This window comes from Urtica dioica, chromosome 1, assembly GCF_054948205.1.
Source record: "Urtica dioica subsp. dioica isolate 48M chromosome 1, U.dioica_male_clone48M_v1_H2, whole genome shotgun sequence".
NCBI lineage: Eukaryota > Viridiplantae > Streptophyta > Magnoliopsida > Rosales > Urticaceae > Urtica > Urtica dioica.
The window spans coordinates 3941754-3945343 of record NC_142756.1 but is presented as its reverse complement, the minus strand read 5'-3'; the positions used below and the strand labels follow the sequence as shown (position 1 = coordinate 3945343).

Below are 3590 nucleotides of genomic sequence, written 5' to 3'. Positions count from 1 at the left end.
AAATAAGAAAAAAAAACGGACCGGACCAAACCGGTTAAAACGGTCCGGTCGGGTTTAAGCAGTGTTATACCGTTTAGACCGTCTTTGACCGGACCGTTTTGGACCATTTTAAACCGTTTTATTTTAGCCTATTTTTTATTTATATTTTCTTACATAATATTCGGTCCGGTTCTTTTTTAGACCGTTTTGGACCGTTCTAGACCGGAAGACCGGACCGATTTAGGCATATTTTTTTTATTTAAATACTAACCGGTCCGGTCTGGTCTAAACCGCGGTTTGAAATTTTTAAACCGGACTGTTTAAAAGTTCAAATCGGACCGATGAAATTTAAAACCGTTTAAAACCGGACCAACGATCTAAAAGTCAACAGTCCGGTCCGATTTACGATTTTACCAGTTTTTTTGCGCCGCCCTATCAATATAAGGTTTCAGTCATTTTCTTCTTTAACATGCGATTAAATTTTATAAAAGTGATAAATTTTAGTGGACTGTTATCAGTACTAAAATAATTGACTTTCAAAGCGACAATTGTCATTTTTAAAAGCACGAAATCGCTTCTAGAAATACTTTAGAAGCGAGAATTATCGCTTCTAAAAAACAGTTTTAAAGTTTCAGAAGCTATTATCGCTTCCAATATATTTAGAAGCGACGCGTTAAAGGGGACTTGTCAGCTATATGTGTAATTTTTTTTTTCTTTTTACCATTCCTGACCATCCTTACAATTTTATCATTCCAAATTATAAAACATGTCAGGCATCGATCTATATAAATGACACGTGTACAGTAATCCACGATCTTAGATTTTTTCACTCTATAGTCTATACTAAAAGCCATGTTGGAAGGTTGGACTTGGGAGAAGTTTAAGTCAAACCGTTGAATACATGGTAGCTGCTTTTGTGACCCCTACAATCAGGGTTATGGGAGTTCCGTGACGTGGCATGATTCTATTAGTGGATGCAAAGAGCAACGAGAGTTTGCGGATGGAGAGGATCTGAATCCAAGGGTCACATGTAATTGCCAATGAGGCGTGTACACAAAGGCCCACTCTGTTAGCTCAAAAACAAACATTTTTTCTGAAGCCCACTTGAGATCCAACCCCAACTTGGAAACAAATTACACAGAAAGTCTATGCTCTCTCTCTCTCTCTCTCTCTCTCTCTCTCAGCACAGCTTATTCGGAGTCCACTGCTTTCTCCGATGCAATTGTCTTCTTCATATCCAACATCGTTGTCTCTCTCATTTCATCTGTGGTCCTTCCTCTTTATATCTCTCTTATCGCTATCTCTCGTTGTTGATAGATTTCAGTATCTAAACTACGAGCTATAAAGCCCAAGTCCTCTTCTGAAGTTGCTGCATTCATAACTGTCTCACCTTCTTCTTTGGACTCTCTCTCTCTCTCTCTCTCTCTCTTCAAGAAAAAGAAAATAAATAAATATAAAAAGACGACTTATTTCATTTCTCAATACTATTGATACATTATTGCCGGGTCTCTTATTGCCCCCCCAAATTTTTTCGTTCCACATCCTCTCTCTCTCTCTCTCTCTCTCTCTCCACTAGCTACTTTATAGTCACTATATATAACACACAAACAGACTCTTCCTTTACATAATTCATCATCTATATTCTTAAATTTTCTTAACCCAAAGCTTGAAATATAGGCTCTCATTGTCCCATACATAGAACAAGAGATCGTATATCGAGAGAGGTCGAGTTCAAGTGGTTCTTATATATATAGTCTCTATCACTTTGTGGGAAACATGTCTGGTAGCCGAAGATCGAGGAATTCCGGTTCTTCTAGAATCTCTGATGACCAAATACTTGAGCTTGTTACAAAGTTACGCCAACTTGTCCCTGAGATTCGCTCTAGGCCCTCCGGCAAGGTACTCAATATATTTATATATCTCTCTATATGTATGTATGTATATATATATACATACACACACACGACATGTTCTGAACAAACCATGACCAAGACTTCAGCCATATGGTACGAAATGTGTTTGGAAGATAGTGCAAGTTTCTAAAAGCTAAATATATTACTGTGTAAATTTACCATGAATTAAGTTCTAATGCAGCTACACCATGTGTAAGATGTATACATTAATATGCATGTATATATAAAACGCTTAAATATATGTATAATGTATATAATAGATATGCCATTGTGGTGGAATCAATTAGTTTATGCGGTTGAAGGTGGGCCATATTTATATATAATATGTATATTTTCAATACATACTTGTACACATATAGAGGTACAAAGATCAGCTGACTAGCCAAAAATATGTAACATCACTTAACATTTGGTCGTCAATAGGGTCAGACTAGTACAGTACTTATAAATTAACTCTTTTCATCTAACAATACATAAGAAACTCTGATTCAACAAACATCCATGTGTGTACATATATATACACATTTCATACATTTATAATCATCATGTAACGTAACCAGAGATCCCGAAAGTTCGTTAAGCAGAGAGAAAGAGATAAAAAAAAAAAAAAAAAAAAAAAGATCTAGAAAGCGACACAGTGCGTAACATACTTTTGTTTTCAAAACATTGAATAAGTGTGGGGATTGTCAGGCCCTGATTTATGTACACTAAAACACTATATATTCATGTAATTAATTAATGCACATAAACGAGCATTCTAATCAGTTAATGTTTATTTAAAAAATACAGGTATCTGCATCGAAGGTCCTACAAGAGACCTGTAACTATATCAGAAACTTACACCAAGAAGTGGACGATCTGAGCCAGCGTTTGTCCCAGCTCTTGGCTTCTATTGACGCTGATAGCGCCGAAGCCGCAATTATTAGGAGCTTAGTCGCCCAATAGAAACCCAAACAACCCTTTTATATATATATAAATATTTATTATGAGCTTGATTAATCAATATAGAGAGACATGATGTCTCTCTCTCCCTCGTTATATAATATATATCTATATATACTTCATATATTTAGTTTCACGTTCATGTCGATGTTTCTCTTCTTTCTTCTTTTTCTTTTTCAAGGTTTTGGTCAATATATCTCAGATCAAAACAATGGATTGGAATACTACGTACGCGCTTATGAATATTAATGTCATTATCCCAAGGTTTGTGTTGAAACCTTTGTGGATGTTATAGGCACTTATGATTATTATTTTGTAATTCAGTCATTTTTGTGTAATTATAATAAATGGACTTGCATTATAGCAAAGCCTCGTACGTATAGCTTTATATTTATACCTACAATATTTCAGCGAGAGTAATATTATTATTGAGTCTCTTTGGCAATAGTATAGAGTTAGATTTTCCTACATGGAACTTTCTGAAATTACTAACGATATACTGAGGTAGAACAACAAATTGAACAATTAATTATAATTATATACAAGACCAACAAAACAAGTAGCAAATAATTAAAGGACGCGCAATGCGTTTTTAAAAAAATACCTTATATCTAGAGGGTAGTGTATGCTTGCAGACTTCTTACAATCTAAGCTCTCATTAGATCAGAGGTTCTCTGAAAATCATTTTGGTGATCAGACACAAATATACACTATGATCTACTCGCTATCAGTACCAAGCGTACATAAAGTGAAATG

The 3590-nt window shown here is 35.0% G+C and overlaps 1 protein-coding gene across 1 annotated transcript; it reads left to right on the top strand.

The window, feature by feature from the left end:
* Positions 1 to 1247: 1247 nt before the first annotated feature.
* Positions 1248 to 3248, top strand: LOC149406517 (transcription factor PRE6-like). The gene is made up of 2 exons (XM_089607390.1): positions 1248 to 1878; positions 2682 to 3248. The coding sequence occupies exons 1-2, from the start codon at positions 1756 to 1758 to the stop codon at positions 2835 to 2837; spliced, it is 279 nt and encodes a 92-aa protein (XP_089463516.1). The 5' UTR covers positions 1248 to 1755; the 3' UTR covers positions 2838 to 3248.
* Positions 3249 to 3590: the final 342 nt, after the last annotated feature.